We start from the raw sequence: 25469 nt of genomic DNA on the forward strand, positions 1-25469 counted from the left end.
CATAGGCAGTGACTTGATGACTTCTATTAGTAGCCTAATCTTACAGACAGGTCAATTTCCTGCTATAAGCCCAAAATGTTATGAAACATTTTGTATTTCAACTTAAAAAAAAAGCACACATTTTTCACTTTACATGTTTAGATTGCAATTGTGTAGTTTGGTTTTCTCTGACCGATCCCATAGTATTTGCTATTTCACATCAATACAGCAATATTTTTCTATAAACCCACTCTACTATAGTCTTAACAAGGCCAAATATTTATAGAAACAAGTGAGCATATTGGCCATGATAGTAAGCGGATTGTGTTCATTTGCTACATGCATCAGAATAGACATCTGCTAAAGTGTAAATGAATGTTAACTTTAGATTTCAGATTACTCCCTATTCCTAGATACAATACATAATTCAGCAACCTGTGCCTTCTTTTCCTGTGCAGAGGAGGTTGTGTACTTTTAGCCATTCACTATAAAAAGAGCAGAAAAATGAGCAACTGACATGTGGGAGTAAAGAATACAAATGATTAGTCCTTGTGAAGAACAGCGCTTAGTAGGATAACTGAAGTATGTTATATCACCCATACAGAAAGACATTTTATGAAATAGAGGTCCTTATTCATAGAAAAGGTAACACTTATTGAAACAAAATTGGACCGGTTTACATCAAAACATACCAAAAGATATATACAGTGCCTCAGTATTGATGGGCAACCTTGCAGAACATGCAGCTAAATATTACCAACTGGCATTTTATGGTTCTGGGGGGTGGGTATATGGTCAGCTGCATAATACAGCCAAGAATACACATAGAATGCAAAATCCTGATCTATTATCAAACTGCTTTAGGCTGCATTCACACTTGAGCGTTTTGTAGCTTGAAGCGCAAAGCTCCAAAAAAGCTCAAACTTAAAAAAAATCAGTTGGTCTCTATGGTGCCTGTTCACACCTGATCGTGCGAACAGGCACCATAGAGAACAGTTGATTTTTTTTTTTTTTTTTAAAGTTTCAGCGTTTTTGCAGCTTCAAGCTACAAAACACTCAACTGTGAATGCAGCTTTAGGGTACTTAAAGCCTAACTCTAGGCCAAACTAATTTTATTTTGCACTGAAAATAATGCAGGGTTAGAGTCCCAGACAGTTTTCTTTTTTTTTCAGAGCAGAAAATGATGGGAATTCTTGGAGGCACATATACATTTTTGTAAGAGGGAAGGCGGGGGGGGGGTTGGATGGGTTTCTCCAATAGGGTCATAGAAATTAAAACAAAAATGAGTCAGCAAGCAAGTCTTCAGACAGTGCAACTGCTGTGGCTGTCCCAATGACTGGACCTGGAAAGCACTGTACAGCTAACATTTACCAGAACATAATCTGGAAAGCAGACTATGAGTAACCCAGCACCTGGAGGTCACTTCCCAGCTATCCCTACACACCTAGGCAGGTGCAGATGTAGTACTCCAAAAAGCCAGGCTGGGAACAACCATGTCTCAAAGCTGAAATCTAAGACAAAGCTCCATCAGTGGTGTAAAGGAGAGTCTTGATCAGACCAAAAAAAAAAAAAAATTTACTAAAAGCAGAGAGTGCAAAATCTGGTGCAGCTTTGCATAGAAACCAGTATCCAGTTTTTTTTGTTAAAGCTTAATTGAACAAGCTGAAGTTAGAAACTGATTGGCTATCATGCACAGCTGCACTAGATTTTGCACTCTCCAGTTTTTGTAAATCAACTCCAATGTGTCACATTGTAAATTTGTGGGTTAAGGTACGATATGTCTTTCCTGAGTAGTCTATATAAAGTGAAAATAAGGTTAGAAATCACATGAGCAGTTTCTTATGGTGCATCAACTACCTGTATTGTGAACCCACTGGAAATGTTCATTATTTAATTTTATTACTTATATTAGAGAAAAAAAAAAGGACATGAAAGAAAAAAAAATTCTGGGAAAAGGATGAGTGTTTACATAAGAGCTGTAGAAAAGACACACACCTGAGACATGCAGGTAGTGTGGGGGTTATTTTGACCAGGCCATTTTTTTTTTCCTTTTTAACCATTGACCAGTTCTCCTGTAGGTAGCCAAAGGTTAAATACTTCCTGTACATTTTACAAAATATAAAGCAATATGTATAAAGTACATACAACAGCATTCAAATTTACATTACAAAAATCTATATTTAGAAATGTCACATTGTCAGTATGTACACTTTAGCATATACAAGCATACCACCATGTGTAAACACAGACCTATATACATACAGGTATGCACATGAACTTATATACAACAGTGGTGCCAACTTGTTCTTGCAACAGAATAATAGCAGGTAACAAAACCATTTATGGAAATATAAATGGCAAATAATGGGCCAAAAAATTAACACCACAAAAATACAGACCCTTATGTATACAAAAATTACAAATTCCACTAGAACATAATGTAGTAAAATACAAAATGTCCCACTTCATTGGACTGAAAAGGTGGAGCAGGCAGGAAAAAAGTTCACTTTCTATTAATAGAAGATCCAGGATGTATGTGTTTCCCAACAGTGAGTAAAGTCTGCATTTTGTATTTAGCTTAGTCGGAGTCACTGCTGCTACTGGAGGAATCTGTAGACATCACTTCAACATCATCTTCATTCTCTTTGTTGGGCCCCAGAGATTCCATTAAGAAGTCATTGCTGTGATTTGGAGGCAACATGTTCATCGACATGTCATTCGACTGCCATGGGTACTGGGGAGCCAGAACATCTGGGAAGACCAAGCAAACAAATCATTTATCAAACTAGATTAAACAGAACCTGTCCAATGAGAATATAAGAGCTGTGCCACTGCTTACTTCCTTTTTTTTTTTTTTTTTTAAAGGATGAGTTCAGGGGCTGTCATCCTTGCCCTACTGAATAGAAACAAGTATGCCACTCAGGAATCCCAAGTTAATTGGCTACATACCAGTTCCTAGTCAGCAGATAAGTATTGAAATCAACAGAGAATCGCAGTCCTGGAACTTGCACTTTACAATTTTAAGTTGGCAATGACAGCTCACATATTTCTATTTTGACAAGTGTTTTCTTATGTTGTCATGAATACTGTTATAAATAAAATCTTTTGGTAAGAATAAAAGGTTTTACATTTGCTAGAAATGTGGTCCAATTAGTGTATTATAAAAAAAAACAAAAACAAATAACCAGGCTGGAAAAGCTTAAAAAAGTCACTAAAGGGAATAGGTTTTTCCCTCATAATGTCGAACTTTTAGTAAAAGTCGTAAATCCTAATCGTAATTTGAAATACCAAAATAAAACAGTAACAAAAAAAAAAAAAAAGACAAAAAACACCTTTAAAAACAAAAGAAAACATGCTGAAAGCAAAAGATATGTACATTTACAAACCTAGCAAGCTAATCCCCTTTAGCATCAAAGTAATGTACTAAACAGACAGATCGGTTTCTCTATAATGCTCAGGTAAGAAAACAAAAAAAGCTCCTTTACTGTTTTTTTTAAGTGTTAGGATTAAATGGATTTTATCCCCCAACATTTATGTTACTAAGCTGGGAAAATGGTTAACTTCAATTTACCTGGAAGTCTCCCTGCTGCCAGTGCATCCCCAGGCAAATGCCCATTAACACCATTTGTAGGTAGGTTACTCATCTGACCCAATAATCCACTCCGCATTTCCAGATCTGTAGGGTAAGGGCGACGTGGATCCCCTTCAATGAAGAAATATACATACGAGTATGTTTAGTGCAGTTACACTGAAAGCATAATTCAGGTCAACACAAAATCAATACATCTTATGCCAAGCACAGGCAGGTTTAATCATCATCAGATGTACTCACATTGCTTAAGTAATAGTAACTTTGGTAATCTAAATGTATAAGAAGCAGGTTGCTTTTAGTGAAAACTAGATGTTAAAATGCAGATCAAGAGTTACACATAACTGTATACGCAAATCTCAAAATCTCCTCTAAAACCTGTGCTTAGGGCCTGCTCTACCCATCTCCCCATTGCCCTTTAATAGAATGGAAGACATCATAGAACAATAAGACGACTCAGAAGGTGGGAATTATTTTTTTTTCCCTACCATATGCCAAGTGTAGGTTTTTCAGGCCTGCAACCAATTAACTTTTAAAAGAACATTGTAAAAAACATAAATAAAAAAGTGCAGGCACCTAAAGAGAAACCTCCAAAAATCCCACTGTAACAGCAGAATCCAAAGTCATTTTGGCAGGCAAAACTTGGATACCTCCTGATCATGAGGAAGCTCACCTGCTTCGTCATGCAACCTGACATTCCTATTGTCATAATAATGGGCCAATAGAAATGAGTTGGGGAGGCTTTGCCTGTCAGAATGGCTGGGGATTATTCTAAGAGGCTACTGCAGGTATGGTCAAGGTGTCTGCACTTCATTCCTGCTGTAGTATTTCTGGTTATTGCCATGATATCTCTTGCTGGCAATAATGTTGTGTGCCCCAGCTGATTTTAAACACAAGGATATGTACAATTAAAAACAAAATTCTTACCTGGAACCCACGTTGGTGGAGCACACACTGCATTGCTTGCACTAATCCGATGGGCATATTTAATCAGTTCCTCAGACGAGATGGCACCTGAAAGACACGTGAACAAACGGTAAGATGTATTATTTTTTTTATTTTTTTTTTAACACAATATGTACAAAAAGTGTTAGTATGCTGGCTTAAATAAAAAATCATAAGTCTTGGGCAAAAATTTGTATACCTGTCAATGTCCACCAGTGATACCTATGCCCAGTGTCCCCTATCAGTGCCCATCACCGCAGCCTCATTAGTGCACATCAGTGGAGAAAAATTACTTATTTACAATATTTTATAACAGAAACCAAGAATTTTTTTTTTTCTTCAAAATTTTAAGGATTTTTAAGTTTGTTTAGCAAAAAATAAAAACCCCAGTGGTGAATAAATACCACCAAAAGAAAGCTTGGTCTCAAAAAAATAAAAAAATTTTGTTTGGCCTTGGCAGAAAAGGGTAAAAGTACCCAGTAGGCAAGTGGTTAAATGAAATAGTCACTTAATCTTAATTTTTTAGTCTTCTAAACAAGGAGAAGTTTCCAGTCCCCACAGCTCTCCAGTTTAAACTGTGATCAGGAGCGATAATGCCAGAATATGCATTGTCAGACTTTGGTCTGCTAAGCATCATAAAAACAGTCAAAACCTTTATAAGAGTGCGATTACAACAGAGCTTCTGGTTCATATATTCAGCTTACAATTTCTTTTTTCTTATCATTGTTTTTTTTTGGTTTCTAATTGAGAACACCACTTATTATTTTTGCCTGTTACAGGTTTATTTTCAAATAGATGTCTTGTGTAACTGCTTTTTGGCTCTATGTACAGTATAAGCTAAAAAATGCTGGATGAAAAATGCCTATAATAAAGTTTTTGTGCCAGCTTTTAGCAGCAGTTAGGAGCATTCAGCTTTTTATTTCTGCTGGCAAATCATTCCCAGAAATGCAAAAAAAAATTTCATTTTTCTGCTCCTAAAAGCTGGAAAAAAAAAAAAAAAAAAAAAAAAAAAAAAAGGAAGAACAAGAAGAAGAAAGCTCAAAATCTGCTGCTAGTTTTTTTTAAGCTAGTGCACATGGAGCCTTAAAGTGGAATAAAGAAAAACCTAAGTCTAACTATTCTTAAAAATGTTCCCTCCTCTCTCCTTTTACCTACCCTGCCTAACATTTATATAGGAAAAAAAAGAAAGCTTGTGTAATAAGTCATTTTAATTTGCTCTGGTTTGGACACATGATCCAGCTCAGGGAACCTTGACAACGGCTGGGAATTCCTGGGGAGCAGTGATGTTATTCATAGGCTACCAAAAGCCCAGCCACTATCCTTTCTCCCTCCTCCTCCCTGCAGCAGCCAGTCACTGACATAGGTGAGCCGGACCTTTGGGAATCACATGACCAGACTGGAGGGATTTAAAGATAGGCGAGTACACACATCTTTTTTTATACAGGTTAGGCAGGATAGGTAGGAGGGGGAGGTTACATTTTTTTAGATTAGTTAGGCTTCCACTTTATTTTAACAGATAAACATCACAGGGCAGGGGGCAAATAAACGCCACCAACATCACTTTATTGGACTCTGGTGCTCATAGACAACAGGCTCATGTTGTTTGTGTGGGCAGTACCATAGCAAGGAAAGCATCCCTCGGCATCAGAGACTCTGCTCTCTCCTGGCTCTCCTATCTATCCCAACGCTCCTTCAGCGTTACCTATAACGCTACCACCTCCCCCTCTCTGTTGGGGTCCCCCAAGGCTCTGTCCTCAGGCCCCTTCTCTTCTCCATCTACACCTCCTCCTCGGCAAACTGATACACTCCCACGGCTTCAACTATCACCTCTACGCCGATGATACGCAAATTTACCTCTCCACCCCTCGCCTCACCCCTTCAGTCTCGGCCCATATCACCCACCTACTGAACAACATATCAGACTGGATGTCGCTCCATTTCCTCAAATTGAACCTTTCCAAAACCGAGCTCCTGATTTTGCCCCCAGCCTGCGCCCCCCCACCACCCTCTCAATCACGACCAACAACGCCACCATCAGTCCCACCCCGCATGCCAAAGTCCTAGGTGTCACTCTAGACTCAAACCTGTCCTTCCAACCCCATGTCCAATCGTTGGCAAACTCATGCAGGCTCCACCTCCGCAACTTCTCCAAAATACGTACGTTCCTAACCCCAGACACTACTAAACAACTCGTTCACTCCCTTATTTTCTCACGCCTGGACTACGGCAACTCCCTTCTCACTGGCCTACCCCAACACAGGCTATCCAGGCTTCAGTCTATCCTGAACTCAGCGGCCAGACTCATCCACTTTACCAACGGCACTGCTTCTGCCACCCCCCTCTGTCATTCCCTCCACTGGCTCCCGATTGCCCAACGCATTAAATTCAAACTACTAACACAGACATACAAAGCCATTCATAATGCTGTCCCAAACTACCTCACCGACCTGATACCCAAATATCACCCAACCCGTACTCTTCGCTCCTCACAAGACCTCCTCTTTTCTAGCTCCCTGGTCTCCAACTCCCACTCCCGACTGCAGGACTTCCCCCATCCTCTGGAACTCACTACCCCAATCCATCAGACTGTCACCTACCCTCCTCACCTTTAGGCGCACCCTGAAAACCCATCTCTTCAGGGAAGCCTACCCCGCCCTCACCTAACAGCCGATCTCCTCCACTCCTCCTACCACTCCATCCTCCACAGCCATTTCCTGCTGTACCACTATCCCCTCCCCTAGATTGTAAGCTCGAAAGAGCAGGGCCCTTGACCCCCTCGCGTTTTGTTTTGTTACTCTATTGTCTCATGTTCTGTCCCTTACTATAATGTACAGCGCTGAGCAAACCTTTTAGCGCTATATAAATACTGAATAATAATAATATTTAATGATGATTTCCTTTTATTTCACATGCCTTTATTTGCAATCTTTTGCATTTTTCCAATGTGTCTCGCAACAGTGACAGGGCTAGGGCAAACTAACATCAGAATAAAAAAAAAAAAAAAGGAAAAAAACCTTCTGTGTGCAGCACCTGCCCCAGCCCCCTCAATACTTACCCAAGTCTCATCGCGATCCAGCGATATGAATGACAGGCTTGGCTGTCCCGGGTCTCTGCCTCCTCATTGGCTGAGACAGCCATTGGCTCCCCCTGCTGTCAATCACAGCCAGTCAGCCAATGAGGAGAGAGGTAGCAGGGCCAAGCCACGGTTCTGTGTGTGAATGGCCACACGGAGCAGCGGGTGCCCCTATAGCAAGCAGCTTGCTGTGGGGGCACCCGACAGACAGGAGGAGTCAAGAAAGCCTGCGGGGGACCCGAGAAGAGCAGGATCCAGGCTGCTCTGTGCACAACCACTATACACAGTAGGTGACTATAGAAATGTTTATTATTTTACACAAAAAAAAAAGTGAACCTTTAGAATCACTTTAAGTCCCCTTGGTAACAATGTAGCTTGTACCCACCCCTCTAAAAATTTTGTTGGAAAGCTTGACCTGCATACATAAAAATAAATGGGATTTAGATTACATTATTGTGCACAGCAAACTTTTAGAAAGCATTTGCAAAGCCTTCAGATTGCCTTGAGCAGTTTTTCTATTTTTTTGGAATATAGAAAGAGTTTAGAGCACCCTTTATCTCCAGTGCTGCCTGTCACTTTAAAGAAGCTGCTAGCAGTTCTCAGAAGGCTTTCAGAAAGCTTCAGCCCAACCTGAACTTGTAAGCAACCTGTGTGAGCAGTTTTTGCAAAAGAGATGACAGCCCTGAAATGGAGGGCGTATAAAGAGTGTTAAACTATTTGTGAAGCTTTGTAAAAGCTTGCTGTAGATGCTCTAATACAAATACAAACACAAACTGAAGCCTCAAGTGTACACAGCTTAATGCAGCAAAAATAATGAACATGTTATTTAAACCAACATTATATGCATACTGTATAGTACATATGATTATCAGACATTTTTTTTTGCAGTAGGTGTCTTTAGAATGGAAACGTTATCAAAGTGGAAGAAGTTAACCAAGAAAAAAATTGAATAAATTATTTCGAAACTTTTTAAAAAAAAACAAAAAACAAGCACACTAACCTTTTCTTGCTTTGTCTATTGATTTCAGCTTTTCTTTTGCTTGGTATACCGCTGTGGCCTGGTAAAAAAAGAAAACGTCTTTAGTGCATTTCAAATTAAACTAGAAGAGTTGCTAAATCATGATGTTCTAATGTTTCTGACCATTCATTCACTTCCTCACTACCTGTCATGGGTAGCGAGGAAGTGAAATGAGGAAGTTACGCGCCTTCAGACTTCCAAAGTGGTCACTGGATTTTGAGGTCCTGTATGTGGCTAGGCTCCCAAAAAGTCTCTCACATGTGGTACCCCCATGCCCGGGAGAAGTATCAGAATGTGTTTTGGGGAGTAATTCCACATATACCCATGGCACGTGTGAGCAATAAATGATTTAACTTGAAAATTGTGTGAAAAAAAAAAAAAGAAGAAGAAATTTATTTTTACCAAAAGTTTTGGGAAAAATGACAAATTTTTTATTGACTCAACAAATAGAGTGGGGTGTCCATGCTCCAAAAAGGGGTCGTTTTGGGGGATGTGGGCATGTTATGCCCAGCATTAGAAGTTTATGCCACACATGATTCACTCTTCTAACCACCTGAAGACCAAGCCTTTTCTAACACTTGAATTTTTTAGCAAAACATACAGATTTTTTTTGTCATGTGAACAAATTTTGAACCCCCAAACATTATATATATTTTTTTTAAAGCAGACACCTTAGTGAATTAAATGGTGGGTGCTGCAATTTTTTATGTCACATAGTACTCGCGCAGCAATTTTTCAAATGCAAATTTTTTTCTTTACTTTTAATGAACAAAAACACAATATATTGGCCAATTATTTGGTAAAATATAACAAAATGATGGTATGCAGAGTAAATGGAGACCAAACATGACATGCTTTAAAACTGTGCATGCCCTCTGCAATAGTGACAAACTGCATAGTTTTATTATCCAACGATTTAAAAGCATTTACAAGCTATCATTTTAGATTTACAGAGGTCGTCTAGTGCTAGAATTTCTGCCCTTGATCGGACGTTTGCTGCAATACCTCACATGGTGCAACCGCTGTTTACATATCGGGGCAGGGTCAACGCTTGCGCACACAGGTACGGGGGGGGGGGCGAGGGTACTTTGCTATCACAGGGAATGCAAATATCCCCTATAACTTCAATGGGCTTTTTTGAGAAATCTGCGATCTAGCAGACTCTAGATATCTCCTCTGCCCTTACATTATCTAATCTCACCAAGATATCGGTGTGATCAGATGCTTTCCCAATTTACAAATGGCACTGTTTATATCCTGCGAAACTGAAGTGATGAAATGCTATGACTATAGAGATGATGGGCACCATTTTGGTCTCCAATCAGCTCTATGGTCAGCTGGCAGAAACACCAGCTGCATTCTCAGGTTCCCCCGATGGCAAGGGACTGCCCAAGAAGGCTGCGGAAGGCAGCGGGGGGGGGGGGGGGGGGGCATGTTCTCCTGCTGCTTGCAAAAGCAATCCTGCAGCTAATTAGCCACTAGGATTGCTTTTACATGTAAAACCGATCGCCGGCTCAAAAAAACAATAAGATGATGCCTGCAGATGTAGTGGCACACTTGATAAAAAATTGTCCACACATAAGTGATACCCCATATGGAAAAAGGTTGACACCAAGTCCCAAACTATCTTGCCACTGCTCCCCAGGTAGTCTGGCCATCCGGGGGGGGGCTCCACGGAGGGTTCTTTTCCCTCATAAATCCAAAACTTATATGTATAGCCTGTTGCCCTCTCACAGGTCTTATATATCTGGCACTCTTGCTGGAGAGAAATTGTTTGAATGCAAGGAGGCCAGAAAAAATAATCAACACAGAAGTTTTGCTGGGGAGTATAGACATCTGCAAATTTTGGTTAAGGTAATTTATGAGGGACTGAATTTTGTGGAGCTGGTCAAATTCAGGGTCACCCCAAGGACGACAGTGTATTGCCGTTGAAATGCATAAAAACACATTATACTCTATGCCTGGCCATGGCAGCAGAGAACACGGGCATATGATGCATCGAGTCTGTGGACCAATACAACTGCAATTCATTTTTTTTTTAGTAATGCCCATGTTGAGGGTTAGGCCCAAAAAAAAAAAAAAATTTAAATAATTCGGAAATCATAATGGGTTTCCATGTGAATGATCTGGCAAGATTTGAATTTGGGTTGGCGGCGATAAATTGTTGTGCATATAAATTGCTTTGATCCACAATCAATGCATAGAGATCGTCCGTGAAAAAAAGCTCCAAAAAAATCAAGGGGAGTAGTTAAATTTGCTGTTTCCACCTGAATTCCAGGTTGGGCAGTGAATGGGGGAAGTACGGGTGCTGTAGAATTTGTGGGCTGCAAATCAGAATTTGCAAGCACAATCGGAAGGATACTAGGGGCTCTACGGGCCTGTGTATGAATTCTTGGTGGCTGCGGGACAATACTTGTGCTCGCCACCGCACCAGCTTGTACTGCACTTATGGGTCTCGCCACATCTCCAAGTGATACTGCAGCGCTGGTATGTGAAAGACCAGGATGTACTAGGCCACTGGTGCTCGCCAGTTCACCAAAAAGGCAGAGCGGCACTAGTACTGGCACTCTGCTACATATGAGAGTCATCAAAATTTACCAGCAAGTGCTAACAGAGATCAGGCCTGATTCTGTGAACACTGCGGTTTTGTGTGCAATGTATCAAGTGACAGTGACCTACCGATACTGCACTTGCTGGGTGAGAAGGGGGGGGGTGTAAGCGTAGGGGCTAATTGCAGGTCCTGGCAGGTGCCGGGGCTGATCCAGCTAACGCTGTGTTTTCAGGGACACTTTAACTGACATTTGCGCTGCACCCATATAAAATTTATGTCCTTGTTTCCCCCACAAATTGAGCTTTTTTGCGGTGGTATTTGATCGCCTGTGCGGTTTTTATTTTTTGCGCTATAAAAAATAAAAAAAAAAGACTGACAATTTTGAGGATAACAAAAACAAAAAAAAAAACATTTTAAAAAATCTAATTTCGCCAAAATGTATTCTGCTCTATATCTTAACTAAAAAAATAAATAAATAATCTTAATACATGTAAATCAATTGGTTTACGTGAAAGTTTACAAATGGCGGTACAGATACTAGAATTTTTTGTCCTTTCGACTAGAAATGGCAGCGATCAGCGACTTATGGTGGGACTGCGGCGAGCATTCTGACAGTGGGGGGAACTGAATTGGTGTCACTGACATCACCAGTGACACCAATACAGTGATCAGTGAAAAAAAAAACAAAACAAAAAAAAAAAAAAAAAACACTGACACTGTACTAATGGCACTGGGCAGGAATGGGTTAACATGAGGCAATTGAAGGGTTAACTGTGTGATGGGAGTGTTTTACTAGGGGGCGTTCTTTACTGTAAGCACACTGCTCTGGATGGCTGTGCTCTATTTTCTTTCTCAGGTCTCAGACATTTTTCCTCCATGTGGTACCATTGCTGACAGCATGAAATGGGAAGGGTTTTATAAATCAACTGTCTGCTGGACAATTGTTTAATGAATAGTTAGACTTACCTGTAATTGAATTCTTGTGAATTAGGATTTTGTTGCCTAAAATTTAGCTTTTTTCCCAAGACTTTCTTTGAGGTGTATTCATTTTTGCAACATGGTCTTGAATTAATTTGTTAGGAAAAATACTTTGAGTGCAAATGAACGAATCTTGTTTGCAATCAATGGCCTTCATTTGTGGGAGTATTTTGTAGTGTAGTGTCCCATAGAAAATGTTGATTTTGAAAGGCAAGTAAAGGTTTTCTGACATATCTGTTGGGGTGTACTCCTTTATTCTGAGCACTGTATGTGTTCCACCACAAGGTCTGCCAGACTGCCACTAACTGTTACAGGCCGTAGTCATGTTGGGTTTACAGCAATTCTTTTATTCAGAAGAGTCTGGGGACACTTTGGCTACACGTTCACAGTCTCTGAAATGACCATGCGCTTATAGCAAAAGGGGAAGGCAGCTGACATAAGGCATACTGACAAAGCTAGCTGGAAGCAGTTCTGTGCCGCAGTATGCCTTATGTTGGTGGCAGCGTAAGGGTTAAATATGTAATACGGACCTGTGACGTTTTTTTTCCCCTTTAAGTTGTGAAACACTAAATTACAAAGAACAGACACTGATTCAATCCAATTAATCACATTTAGTGAAGAATTTAACCTATGGGAAGTACAAGGAACAACACTGTCCTTGATAGACAACATACAGTGCCAGGTTTATAATGCACATCATTTTTTACAAGTGAACTACACTTTGCTTAGTTTATTACCATGTATTAATCAAAAAATACTAAGCTGTACCATATATTACTAGTTCAAAATGCAAGGTTGGCAAGGCTTTAAACTACAAATCACAGGGCTTTCCCCATCATCCTAAAATAAGCAATAACCTCCTACTTTTGGACTTGTGAGAGAAAGCAATGCGATGAAAAAGTTTTCAGTTTTAAAAAGGTTCTAATGTGCTTTGCAGTGATTTAGAGAAAGGTTGGCAGTTCCTTTAATCTCACTTCGCTGTATCCTGTCTGGCTATAGGGTCTCTTTAGTTCCCAAGCACTACTCCATAAAATACATAGATCCAACATACTGTACAGATAATCGTCAAGTAGCCTAAAAAAAGCTGTATGCAGTGTTGAAATATTGGTTCTAAAATATTTGACTATCTGTGCTATACACTGGCAGTTGTGGTATATACCTCATATACACCAGTTCTGTGCTAAGAACAAACACATCTTACTGGGATATGGAATCAAAGTGATGTTCTGCAAATACCTAGCATTTTATGATGGCTCTGTCCTGCTTCATAGACAGATCTCGGCCCAAGGAATGGGACAGATAACACCGACACCAGCAACTGTCACATAGAGAACATTAAAGGCCACTTACCAGTATGTGTTCTGCCTCCTTCAGCTGTTTCTGTAGTTGCTGGATATCACTGTCCCTTTTTTCAACTTCCTTCTCCAGGAGCTGCATTTCTTGATGAATCTTGCCCTGACTGTATGCCACCTTCATAAGTTCCTGAAACTCTCCATCCTTTTGTATTAAAAGTTCCAAAATCTGTGAAATAAAAAAATAAATATTCCAAGTAAAATAACTGATGATAATCCATGTACAGTATTACTGCCACTGTTACAAGATTTTCACAATTACAATAATCCCCTAAGGTTGAACCCACCCACAAAATAGTTATTTCTGTTATGAGTAGGTGTTGTGGCCTGAATCATCCTGAAATCAGGATCATTCCTCCAGTGCATAGCTATCAACCAACCTTAACATTATAGACAAGCATGTCAAATGTTACCTAAAATGTATGTGACAAACAAAAGAAAAGGGGTTATTTCCTGTTTCTGCGTACTGTCCAAACACAGCGTTCTAGGTGTACATAAATCAGCATTAGGCCAAAAGATCTTATAAAACCAAAGAAAAAAAAAAAAAAACACAACAACAATCCACAGCTACTTTATATCAACCCAAACATTGTGTTGAATACCATTCAGGGTCGGTTCACACTATAGAAATGCAGTCCAGATGTGTTTCTGCATGCGTGTTTTTTGGTGCGCTTTTGATGCGTTCCAGTTCATTTTTTCCCCCTTTTTCTTCAACTTAAATAGGGACATGTGCGTTCCAGTGCATTTTTGGTGCGTTACAGTGCATTTTACTGCATTCCAGTACAGTTCTGTGCAAGAAAAATGCAGCCTGTTCTACATTTTTTTTCTACATCTGGAACGCACTGGAACTGAAAGCACTGATGTGAACTATGACATTGACAACCATATAATCTACTTTCTTTGCATTTTGGATGCAGAAAAAAAAAAGCACACTGAAAATGCATGTAGTGTGAACTGGCCCTTAAAGTGGACATAACAGTTGTGGGTCGGCACCACTGAACTGAATCACCTACACCTGCTTTAAGAAAAATGTTTTTTTGTTTTTTTTTCAAAGAAATTTTGTCACCATGCCCTTTTATAAAATCATAATATAGGTGTCACTCTACAGTAAATTGACTTCGATATGTTTTACATAAGCAAAAAACATCAAAGGGGCACAACACACCTCTGCCTTTTGAGACAGAGAATATTAGTGGAGCTATCACGGAAGTTCCCTTAGAAAAACAAAAAGCCAGCATGAGATTAAAATTGGCAGCAACCAAACCAAAATGAAAACATCAGTTTCAGGCTGGCTTTTAGGAGTTAAAGGGGACCATCCAAAGAAAACAGAAGGTGCACTTTTATTGGCCAGCCCCCTGCCTCCCACCTCTAACACAAATGGATATATATATATATATATATATATATATATATATATATATATATATATATATATATATCTATATATATATATATATATATATATATCTATCTCTCTCAGGCCCAGCTGTTGATGCATGGCTTCCGGAAAAGCTGGCTCTCTAAGAAAGCACTCTTTCAATTGCCTGAAAGCCAGTCAAGATAAGTTGTTTTTTTTTGGTGGGGGCAGTTTCTTGGTCAATGGCTTTATAAACCCATTTGTTGTGGTGGTGCAGTGGGCTGGAAAAAAGCAGGCCTTCCATTTAAATAGGAGATCTTTAAAGAAAAAAAAATAAATAATAGGTTGACAATCTTGTACTACAGTTCCCAATAGTTAACTCACTAACACAATGAAAACATTCAAGCTCAGTCCTAGGAGAACGGATCTCTACAAATTGTAATAAATATGTTTAAGTCTGAAAACTGGCCCACAAATTATTTAGTTCTACAATCTTCGACATTATAACTTTGCTGAAAGATCTTCACTGTCCAGCACACTTCTCAACGTTCACATTTACTATGACTGCACATCACCACAGCATCCTGTATTAATGTAGGGCTTAGCAGCTGGAATCACGGAACGCAGTGGGAAGCCACGCATCCGACTATTAAACTATTGAAGATCTTTCAGCATGATTAGCTCTTCGACTTGGTGGAGTTTGGCAGCTTAAGCAGCAGGACAGCGGAGTAGTAACGGTTTGCTTTAGGTTTTACATTTGTTTTATGAAGGAAGTTGAATCTAACAAGATAACTTTGCTTCTCTACTGTTAATATTAGAATGAAGATGTATAGATCATTTCTGGCTATAAGGAAAGTCAAGTCTCAAGATATTACGACATGGCACCTGGTATTTGCCAACTATATAAAAAGTATAAGGAGTATATGCAGGAAAGCTTACTTGATTTTCTTCCCCAGGTTGATTTAACTTCTGGTTCCGTGAAAGTGCCAAAAGTTCTATTAATTCTCTGAAAAAGAGGAACATGTTACAGCAATTATACAAAACGGATGAACTATCACTGCAAGTTTTAACAACATAAGATCTGTAGCTGTCTGCTGTTATAGCAAACACGCAGAAGAGAAAAAAAAATACTAAACCAAGAGCAAGCAGCTGACAGCATACACTTACCTTAACTGAATCAAGGCACAACTGTGTCCAGGCTAAAGAAATAATTCTGATATCTACATGTTTTCATATCCCCAACAAGCAGCAGTATGCTGTAAAGCAACCTTGTCATTAAGGCTGTCCATACAGGATTCATTTTTTTCGTTCAACCAGTGGGTTGAACGAAAAAAGAAATGAACCACTTTCCCTATCCACATATTTGCTATGGAAGGGGGAAATCACTCCCGCCGAGCTATTGTATTCTCCCAGGATCAGTGTTGGCAGCTAAAGCCGGCTGCATGACTGTGAGAAAAACCTGACAGGCTGGCTATACACAAGTCAATCGATAGATCAACTTTCATACAACCAACTAGCCCATACATGAATTTGGCCGGTCCCTGCTGAACCAGCTGAATTTCGATCCATGTATAGGTAGCTTAGGTGCAGCAAACTAGAGGAACATAATGTATAACTACCTTTCCAGTGGCTCAAGACTTAAAGTGATAGTAAAGGTTCAGATTTTACATTTAAAATAAACAAACAACATGCCATACTTACCTGCTCTGTGTAATGGTTTTGCACTGAGTAGCCCAATCCTCCTCTTCTCGGGTCCCCTGCTGGCACACCTAGCTCTTCTTCTCCAAGTGCCCTCATAGCAAGCTGCTTGTTCTGGGGGCACTCGTGCATGCTCACTCCCTTGCCTCCGCTGTGCGTCTAGAAAACAGACAGCGTAGCTTGACCCCTCTCCCTCCTCATTGGCTAGGATTTATAGCAGTGGGAACCATTGGCTCCCGCTGCTGTGTCTTAGCCACTGCTCTAATGGACATCGCTTGATTGAGATCGGCTCAGGAAAGTGTTAGGGGGAAGGTGCAAACTGACGCACACTGGGATTTTTTTTTTCAACTTTATTACATAGTGACATTTTATTCATCTCTATTTATTGACGTAGATTGCAATGCAGTGTACTACTGTGAAAAAAGTTAAGCATGTCAAAGTTTTTTCAGCACATCACTGCAGTGAGGTGATATAAACTCATTGGACACAAGACAAACTGCATTGTCTACATGTTGAACTGTGCTGAGCAGGGGTGACCAGCGTGGTCCAGCACATACAGCACGAACATTCACTAAGCAGGTCTTGCATTTCAATACAATCTATGGGAATAAAATGTACATGAAGCAGGCCAGAAAGAAGTCAAATGCACCTGTAAATGAATTTAGAAACTTAAAGTGTTACTAAACCATGGACCCAGCATTCACTATATCTGGTCTCCCACAGTACACAGAACATGGAAATGCAATTATTTTAGTAAATATAAAATGCTAAATGCCTTTTCTTTTCAGCAGTACATAGCAGTCTTGTGATTTCTTTCAGTGTCCAGATGAGCACTGGTTAAAGCTTGTAGGAGGAGTTTTCATTCTGCTCTGACTTTCCTATGAGGCTGACCCCTGACCCTCTGCCTGGACAGTACCCATTGGCCCTGTGCTGATCACTTGCACCCTCCCAAAAAAAAAACTAAAACTCTATAGCCATATGCACTAAACTGAGCATGTGCAGAATGTCTCCTAGAGCTCTGTACTATCAGCAGATAGATTGGGAACAGTAGAAGAAGGGGAAGTAAAGAACTTTAACCACTTGCCTACCGGGCACTATTACCCCCTTCCTGCCCAGGCTAATTTTCAGCTTTTAGCGCTGTTGCACTTTGAATGTCAATTGTGCAATCATGCAACACTGTACCCATATAAAATTTTTAAAAATTTTTTCACACAAATAGAGATTTCTTTTGGTGGTATTTAAAGTGTTACTAAACTCAGGATCCTGCATTCACTCTATATGGCCTCCCAGAGTAAACAGAACATAGAAGTGCAATTATTTTAGTAGATGTTAACTGCTAAATACCTTTTCTCGGCAGCAGTTGGCACAGTCTTGTGACTTCAATCAGCGTCCAGCAGAGCACATGTTAAAGCTTGTAGGAGGAGTTTTCATTCTGCTCTAAGAGGATACAGAACCCCTGAACTCTGTCTGGACAGTGCTGATCGGCCCTGTGCTAATCACATGCACTCTCCCCCCAAAAAAAAACTCTCTAGCAATACAAACTAAACTGAGCATGTGCAGAGTGACTCCATATGTGTTATCAGGAGATAAGAGGGGGACACTGGAAGAAGAGGAGGATCAGAAAAGTCATGCTCAGTGTTTTTACACAATGCAGAGGATTAAACCCTTAGGTTCCACAGGGAGTATAACAAGCATGCTTTACTGCATATACAGACTGATTTTACTGTTGTGGGTTTAGTAACACTTTAATAACCACTGGGTTTTATTTTTTCTAAACAAATAAAAAAAGACTGAAAACTTTGAAAAAAAAAAGTTTTTCTTAGTTTCTATTGTAAAGTTTTGCAAACTGGTAATTCTTCTCCTTCACTGATGTGCGTTGATAAGGCTGCGCTGGATGGCTGTGATATGTGGCAGTGATGGGCACCAAGAGGCAGCACTAAAGGGTTCTAATAGACAGCACTGATAAGTGGCAATGATGGACCCTAATTGGCATTGTCGGCACTGTTGGGTCTGCACTGATAGTGCGCTGAATATCAGTGCAATGTCTCTTTCACATTGCTAGGTATCGGCAGTACTTTCCTTATGCTGTGACAGTGCGAGAAGAGTACTGCAGATAGCCTGCAAGTGTGTTTACATCAGCAACTGAAGACAGCTGATCACGTGGTAAAGGGCCGCTGTGATTGGCCCTTTACTGCGACATGTGATCAGCTATGTCCACAGGACGCAGCATTCAGAGAGCACCGGGTGCGCACCACAGGAGGCACGTTTCTTGGAGGACATCACATGACGCCCTCCCAGAACTGGACGTCCGCACCAGGAAACATCTGCTGCCTTGTGAGTGGTTAACCAGATGTATGCTTGTCTTTTATTTATATATTACCGCTCATAAGGAGTACATTTGGAGCTGGACCTTGTGCTCTCACTTTCACAGGTGAAGAGTTGTGTTTAGCTGCTGTGCCGACCCCTCCTATCCTCTTGCCCAATCACAATAAGACTTTGTATTATGTAAACCCATTCACAAAAGGGAGCACGCGGAATGTGGAGCAGCGCTGCATAGCAACCAATCAGGTTCTTTTATACTTATTCAGTTAAGCTTTGAAAATGAAGGAGGAAGGGGATTGGTTGAAATGCACAGCTGCAGCACAGTGACGATGTCATTACTACGTTTACAAGCTGATATCTGGGTTTGCATTCGGTGCTGGCAATGTTCATTCATATCCTTTGTGGCTATTAGGAATATATTTAAATGAAAGTGTGTGTCTGGAGTGGACCTTTTAACCTCTTGTGAGAGGAACAGGGATGGATGAGCTCAGGCAATGGCAGCCTCCATGTTTTCCTCACAGCAGGTTCAGTGTAATGATCATCTATGATCGGACTACATAGGAAAGTCGAGCTGTCCAGGCAGGAAGCCGTGCAGTCCGCCAGAAAACCTCAATGGAACCCTCCAGAGACAGACCTCCAGGAGCTGGGGAAGCCTCCATGAGAATGAATGGACAGAAGTGCCTTGCACTGCTCTACAACCAGCCATCCACTAAGCCCAGCCCGGGGTACACTGGGCCGTGTGTACAGCGCCTGCACCCAGTACTGGAGAGAAGCCATGGCTCACCTGGACAGAACCTCCACATCATCCAGCACGGACATCAGCTTCTCCTTCGTGCTCTTCTCGGCGGCCGCCATCACCGCTCTGCGATCACAACATGGGAATCAACGAGCCGCTGAACACGCGGGAGACAGTTGAGACCACGGCTGAAAAGGCCTCCGCTATTTCCGAACAGCGCCACTTGCTGGGCCCACAGCTAATGGCAGCCCTACAAAATGACTACAGAGTATGAGGACCTATAGTATCAGCGGCTTTTTAATGTTAGAGTACATTTGAGAATGACCAGTGAAATGAATGTTTAACAAAAACCCATCAATCACACTTTGCTTTTTCCAATCCCTTTATGTTGGTGATGAGGTTTGTCTGACTGTAAACAATACCCTCACTGCAGTCTCTAATAATATCACACACCCATTATGGACCCAGTACTCGGAGGCCTAGGCTATATGGCAATAAAGCTCTAGGGTTGCCACCTCATTCCTTTAAAAACAAACACATATTAATGACACAGGTTCCCTGGCTGATTAACCACTTGCCGCCCAGCAAGATATACGGCGGCAGGGCGGCACTCGCAGGCAAAACCCCGTTTTAAAACGTGTGTTTTGTAAACAAATAGGGGGCGCGCGCCCGCCCTATCTGTCCCGCCGATCACCGCCGCAGATGTGAGCCGCCGGGTCACAGCCAGTCCTTAGCGGCTGTTTCCCGGCGATCAGCGGCAAACAGTGACAGACAGCACAGCTGCAGTAGCTGTGCTGTCTGTCACTTCCCTGTCAGCTCGAGGATGAGCTGATCGAGAAAGAAGAGTTTCTCTTTCTCAATCAGCCTTGTCCCGTCCAGTACACACCCCCACCTCCTAGTAAAACACTCCCCTCACTCATAACCCTTCCCTGCAAAATAAAGTTAACCCCTTCCTCCCCATTGCCATTAGTACAGTGTCAGTGGGTTTTTTTTTTGCACTGATCACTATATTAGTGTTTTTGGGGATGTCAGTGACCCCAAGTCAGTACCCCCCAATGTCAGAATGTCCGCCGCAGTCCCGCCATAAGTCGCTGGTCGCTGCCATGAGTCCCTGATCGCCGCCATAATTCGCTGATCGCTGCCATTATTAGTATACAAAAAAAAAACTAAAAATCCCAGTATCTTTCCCGCCATTTGTAAACGCTATAACTTTCACGTAAACCAATGAATTTACACGTATTGTTTTTTTTTTTTAGCAAAAACATGTCGCAGAATGCATTTTGGCAGAAATTTATGACTAAATTTGATTTTTGCATTTTTTTTTACTGGACATGTTTTATAGCAAAAAGTCCAAAATATTGTTTTTTTTTCCTCAAAATTGTCAGCCTTTTTTTTTTATAGCGCAAAAAATAAAAACCGCACAGGCGATCAAATACCACCGAAAGAAAGCTCGATTTGTGGGGCAAAAAAGGATGTAAATTTCATTTATGTACCGTATTGCATGACCGCGCAATTGTCTGTTAAACTAGCGCAGCTCTGTATAGCAGAAAAATGGTGTAAATTCCATTATTTATATCATAGTTTGTAGACGCTATAACTTCCACACAAAGCAATCAATATACACTTATTGGGATTTTGTTTTTACCAAAAACATGTATCAGAATACATTTTGGCCTAAATTTATAACCAACTTTGAGTTTACTATATATTTTTTATAGCTGAAAGTAAAAATATTGTTTTTCTTCAAAATTTTTGGCTTTTTTTTGTTTATAGTGTGAAAAATAAAAAGCGCACAGGTGATCAAATTACACCGGAAGAAAGCTCTATTTGTGTGAAAAAAAGGACGTAAATTTCCTTTGGGTGCAGCATTGCATGACCGCGCAATTATCAGTTGAATTAGTGCAGCGCTGAGTAGCAAAAAGAGGCCTGGTCATTAAGGGGGGTAAATCCTCTGGAGCTCAAGTGGTTAAGATGGTAATTAAACTCACTTGGTGCCTTGTGTGAATTAAATCAGCCCCAGCCTGTGTAACTAATGTGTGTTCAGTTTTAAAGGGATGAGGTGGCAACCCTACAAAGGTCACAATTATGTAGTACTACCCCCTTAGGAGTCGCTAGAAGATTTGGGTCCCCCTATAGTCCTGCACAGTGAGGCATCACAAATCTTCATACAGGCTTGCATCCAGAATCAGAGATCAGTCCTTGAACATTGGTTTTGTTGTTTTATTTAGGGGATTTGAACTGGGATAGAGTTAGGGGTGTACAGGATGCCCAAGGGTACCTTCCTAAGAGCAACTTCCTGGAACTATTTACAAGCCTTCTCTGCAGCACAGTCCATTTTGGAGAGCTAGCCAGTGTCTCCTTAGTGTACCACCCCAGACCCTAGATCAGGTGTGTCAAATTAGCAGCCCTCCAGCTGTTGCCAAACTAAAGTCCCATGAGGCATTGTAAGGCTGACAGTTACAAGCATGACTCCCAAAGGCAGAGGCATGATGGGACTTGTAGTTTTGCAACAGCCGGAGGGCCCCCAGTTTGACACCCCTGCCCTAGATGAACACAGCAATCTGGAGGTATCCTTGAACAGGGGATCCAGTTCCTGCCACTTTATGAGATGGACAGTCACTGGTTGGTGGCTAATCTGGTTTCCCACCAGAGTGCTCCTCCACCTATCTGCCTAGGGGGTGCAGGTGTACTCACTCAAATCCTCTCCTGTACCACTTGTGGGTTGGTGGCTTCTACCAGGCCTATCAGCTGGGCTGCTCCTTCCCTGCCATAAAGGCCTTCAGGTAGGCCCCATCCCACTGGGCCTCCTCACAGCCTCCTGCTCTCAGCCTCACATCTTCTTCCCTGTCTTCCACCCGAACTCTCCCTCCAACTCTCCTGCAGCTGAGCAGGCTCCAGCACTTTTAAGGGTGTCCAGCCCCTTGCCAACCTCTTGTTGGGGATTGGCTAGGACCCCTCAGGAGTGCAGCCAGTCATTCCTCAGATCCACCCACTGCCTCCAAGGCCTTCTTCCAAAGCACCAGATCAGGGGGAAGTTTCAGAGGGGCTAGCCAGCAGAACCTCTCAGCCCTGACCACAATTTGACCCTCTGGCTATTACACCCAGGCTTTTACTCTGCCTTCCTCGCTGACAATCAGGACTCTAGCTCCCCCTAGCTAAACTAGGAGGGTGCTACATATAGTTGCCAAATGTTCTGAAAAAAACCAAACATTTATTTTAGTGTAGCTTTCCAATTCCTAGATGTGATCGCTGCATTGAAGTCTCCTTTTTAGGCTTTCTTTCTGCTATTTTCATCTGGTGATTCAGCCAGTACCTCTGTGGTTTTTCTGAGGTTCAAGTAATATTTATCTGTTACAGGGATGAAATAATCCATTTACCACTGGCAGGGGTGGTTCAAACAATCAGTTTTATTTATTTATGTAAAACCTTTATCCCAAAAAGGAAAAACTGTAACTGATTACAAAGTGTGAGCTGGAGTTTGGCTTCAATTTGTTATTGCATTCAAATCTGCTAATACATTTTACACCCCGCCCCCCCCCCCCCCCCAGACTGACAATGTTGCTGTCTGCTGTGCTTCCTATGTCATTCCTCCATTGTTGTGTCTCACTAACACAGAAGAAGTGTTACTGGCCAGATCACCAAATGAAAACAAAGGGGGAAAAGCCTAAGAAAAGAAAACAAATGCAGCCACCACATTTAACTGCTTGCCGTCCAGCCACCGTAGAAAAACAGCCACAAAGTGGCACCACTGGGCAAAATCACTTTTTAAAACGTCATTTTGCAAAACAGGTAGGGGGCGCGCACGAGGCGCGCACCCACCCTACCCGTCCCGCCGATCGCGGCAGCGGGTGTCAATCACTGGGTCCCGGCCGGTCATTACCCGCCGGGTCCCGACGATTGCCGGCAAACAGTGACACAGAGCACAGCTGTCAGCTCCTAACGCACTGATCCTGAGAGAGGAGTTTATCTCTCCAGATCAGTGTGTTCCTGTGAAGCACACACCCCCACCCCCTAGTAAAACACTCCCCTCACACAGTAAACCCTTTCATTGCCTAAAAAAAGTTAACCCCTTCCTCCCCAGTGCCATTAGTACAGTGTCAGTGTTTTTTTTTTGCACTGATCACTGTATTGGTGTCACTGGGGATGTCAGTGACTCCAAGTCAGTTCCCCCCCAGTGTCAAAATGTCCGCCGCAGTCCCGCCATAAGTCTCTGATCATTGTCATAAATCCCTGATCGCCGCCATTATTAGTATAAGAAAAAAAAAATCCCAGTATCTTTCCCACCATTTGTAGACGCTATAACTTTCATGTAAACCAATTAATTTACACGTATTGGGATTTTTTCTTTAGCAAAGACATGTCGCAGAATACATTTTGGTCGAAATTTATGACGAAAATTGATTTTTACATTTTTTTTTACAGGACATGTTTTATAGCAAAAAGTCCAAAATATTGTTTTTTTATCAAAATTGTCAGCCTTTTTTTTTTATTGCGCAAAAAATAACAAACGCGCAGGCGATCAAATACCACCGAAAGAAAGCTCAATTTGTGGGAAAAAAAGGATGTAAATTTAATTTGGGTGCAGTGTTGCATGACCGCGCATTTGTCAGTTAAAGTAACGCATTGATGTAACACTGACCACCCTATAGCAGAAATACTGTTACAGGGCAGCGTGGGTGCGCCAAATCACATATATATACATACATGATTTGCGCTCCCGTGGTTTTCACGCCCCTCCCAAGATAGCATCAGATTGCCCGTCAGTACACCAGTCATCACATGTAACCCCTTGATTGCCAGGAGCACGTTCATGTACAATATACCTCCACTGCTAGTATAGTGTCTGAACGGATCAATATCTTTGATCAGATCAGCACTATACCAGCGTTCACATTAGTATAGCGTCCCCAAAAGCGCAGCATTAGTGGGGTCAGCCCCGGCACCTGCCAGCACCTGCGTTTAGCCCCTACGCTTACCCCCCCCTTCTCCCCCAACAAGTGCAGTGTCAGTAGGTCACTGTCACTTGATACATTGCACACAAAACCGCAGTGTTTGCAGAATCAGGCCTGATCTCTGTTAGCACTTGCCGGTAGATTTTGATGACTCTCATATGCAGCAGAGTGCCAGTACTAGTTCCACGCTACCTTTTGGTGAACTGGCGAGCACCAGCGGTCTAGTACATCTTGGTCTTTCACATACCTCCTTGATTTTGGAGCTGTTTTTCACGGAATATCTGTATGCGTTGATTGTGGATCAAAGCAAATTATATGCACAACAATTTATCGCCGCCAACCCAAATTCAAACCTTGCCAGACCAGTCGCATGGAAACTCATTACGGTTTCCGAATTTACATTTTTTTTGGGCCTAACCCTCAACATGGGCATTACTAAAAAAAATGAATTGCGGTTGTATTGGTCCGCAGACCTGATTCATCTTATACCATGTTCTCTGCTGCCATGGCCAGGCATAGATATGAGAGTATAATGTGTTTTATGCATTTCAGCGACAATACACTCTGTCATCCTCGGGGTAACCCTGAATTTGATTGGTTCCACAAAATTCAGCCCCTCGCAAATGACCTTAACCAAAAATTTGCAGATGTCTATACTCCCCAGCAAAAAATCTGCGTTGATGAGTCCCTGATTAATTTTTCTGGCCGCCTTGCATTCAAACAATTTCTCCCCAGCAAGTGTGCCAGATATGGGGTCAAGATGTAGAAGACCTGTGAGAGGACAACAGGCTATACTTATACGTTTCGGATTTACGAGGGAAAAGATAGTCACATGGAGCCCCCCGGAGGCCCAGGTTACATGGGGAGCAGTGGCAAGATAGTTTGGGACTTGGTGTCATCCTTTTTCTATATGGGGTAC

At 41.6% G+C, this 25469-nt stretch overlaps 1 protein-coding gene across 1 annotated transcript; it reads right to left on the reverse strand.

Annotated features, from left to right (window-relative positions):
- Window positions 1–1857: 1857 nt before the first annotated feature.
- Window positions 1858–19787, reverse strand: MED4 (mediator complex subunit 4). Its single transcript, XM_089679083.1, has 7 exons — window positions 19647–19787; window positions 15782–15848; window positions 13484–13654; window positions 8587–8644; window positions 4496–4582; window positions 3551–3682; window positions 1858–2730 (listed from the first exon to the last, which is right to left on the reverse strand). Exons 1-7 carry the CDS (start codon window positions 19715–19717, stop codon window positions 2558–2560), a joined length of 759 nt encoding a protein of 252 aa, XP_089535209.1. The 5' UTR covers window positions 19718–19787; the 3' UTR covers window positions 1858–2557.
- Window positions 19788–25469: the final 5682 nt, after the last annotated feature.

This window comes from Staurois parvus, unplaced genomic scaffold (genome assembly GCF_062004578.1).
Source record: "Staurois parvus isolate SC_StPar_1 unplaced genomic scaffold, SC_StPar_1.0 ptg000017l, whole genome shotgun sequence".
NCBI lineage: Eukaryota > Metazoa > Chordata > Amphibia > Anura > Ranidae > Staurois > Staurois parvus.

Coding starts and splice junctions, on each gene's coding strand:
- MED4 (XM_089679083.1), bottom strand. CDS start 19,717: ATGGCGGCCGCCGAGAAGAGCACGAAGGAGAAGCTGATGTCCGTGCTG. Junction 15,849..19,646: donor GATGTGGAGGTTCTGTCCAG/GTGAGCCATGGC, acceptor CCTCTTTTTCAG/AGAATTAATAGAACTTTTGG. Junction 13,655..15,781: donor AACCTGGGGAAGAAAATCAA/GTAAGCTTTCCT, acceptor TTTATTTCACAG/ATTTTGGAACTTTTAATACA.